This window comes from Austrofundulus limnaeus, unplaced genomic scaffold (assembly GCF_001266775.1).
Source record: "Austrofundulus limnaeus strain Quisiro unplaced genomic scaffold, Austrofundulus_limnaeus-1.0 Scaffold81, whole genome shotgun sequence".
NCBI lineage: Eukaryota > Metazoa > Chordata > Actinopteri > Cyprinodontiformes > Rivulidae > Austrofundulus > Austrofundulus limnaeus.
In genome coordinates, this window is record NW_013952483.1 from 1,833,221 (window position 1) to 1,834,841 (window position 1,621).

At 38.8% G+C, this 1,621-nt stretch overlaps 1 protein-coding gene across 1 annotated transcript in view; it reads right to left on the minus strand.

The window, feature by feature from the left end:
- erbb4b (erb-b2 receptor tyrosine kinase 4b) overlaps positions 1-1,621 on the minus strand; it is a gene marked incomplete in the record, with an annotated part of 262,602 nt that overhangs the window by 114,597 nt on the left and 146,384 nt on the right. Inside the window, 1 exon segment of the mRNA XM_014011540.1 lies at positions 1,336-1,522. Coding sequence (XP_013866994.1) covers positions 1,336-1,522 — 187 coding nt within the window.

Genomic DNA, 1,621 nt, shown 5'->3' on the forward strand with positions numbered 1-1,621 from the left:
GTGTGTGTGTGTGTGTGTGTGTGTGTGTGTGTGTGTGTGTGTGTGTGTTTGCGCGCGCCTGCGTAAAGCTGCTGTGGTGCACAACCGGCACATCCATCTATTCTGAGTCTGGAAATATTAACTTTATAGGAGTTCATTACCATAATTTCTGTAAACACAGAGGGACTTAGATGTTTGGTGGAACATAGATCTTTGTTTATTTAWTAYCTGATATGAAGAAKRGAGTCTKTGCYCCTTAGTGYAGAGTTTTCYTGACATACATAATGTTGGCGATTAAAAGTTTAGAATAGTGTCGCCAACYGAACCAGAACCACAGAAACGTGCGTACGCCAGCCCTGGAGTTGGTGTYGGGCTGRACACATTTCCACTTTCATTTCAGTTTTGATACWTKCMGAGTTTTGCYTGGAAAATGGCGTACGCAAGGTTTTTGTGCYTWTGCAGCATTGATARGTGAGGCKCCAGGTCTCATAATGAGAAACATTTTGTCATTCAGCACGGTTTCATCCTTTGTACAGCTACACTTACTCAAAAAATCAGAGGTTGATTTTTTTTTCTTCAAAATGAGTTTATAGCACCTTTGATTATGTGTTGCACACAATGTASACTGTCTAGGGCACACTGCACTTAGCCCTACAGTAGAATAGTACTTTGTCTTCTTTACAAGTCAAGAACTTCATTTTACACTGACCTCAGGATCATGGCTTCTGAAGAAAACCTAGCAGCACAATCTATTGTTCATAAAGCAGCAGAGCCACCCACGCATTGCTTTCCTACTTAGTACACCATTTAATCAGCAATCACATTTTCTGCCCCTCYACCTACTAGGAAGCAGGCTTGGGCCAAGTGATGAGTAGATTGTCATTCTGGGGAGATTTTTTTTTGTTTGAAAAATGGGTGAAATGACAAGATTAAGCCTTTCCATGTTATTGTGTCCCAGTGTCATTTCCTGTGGTGTAAGAGGGTTAATTGAAATGACAGTTCTGGTTAAGTTCATGAAATAAGATGAAAAGACCGACATAGATTCATCTTGTACTAATATAACAAGTCCAGTGAATAAATGCCAACACACACAGACTGTTTTATATATTTACTATTTAAAGAGCCATGCACATGCCTTTGTGCTGCACCTGGTGTTTTAGATTTATCAATTTTACTAGAAGAATTCTTCCGTCAAATGTAGTTTAATTAAATAAAAATAAATAAGCCTTGTACTGATCCACACACATTAAAAAACATAGTGTTTGATCCAAGGTCTAAGTACGCTAACATTTTACAAAGTACATTTAACATCAGTTAAACAAATGTGAGTAATTTCTAAATACCTTAGWCACTTACCAGTAAGGTTTTTAAGACCCAACTGCCGCAAACCAAAGTTTCCATCTCGTCTGTAATTGAGGAAGATTGCAAGTGAGTAGCGGTCCTCATACAGTTTGGTTCCTCGGATGATCCTCAAGTTCTCCAAAGGTAGGAAGTCAAACTGGTTTAAAGCCACCAACACATAGCCTGTCACTTCTCGGATAGACTGGGGACACAAGAATGAAAGAAGAGATGTCAGAAATCTTTGTCCATACCTTGGCTTTTATTATGTTTCTATGATTGTCAGAAATAAAAAGTACTTAGT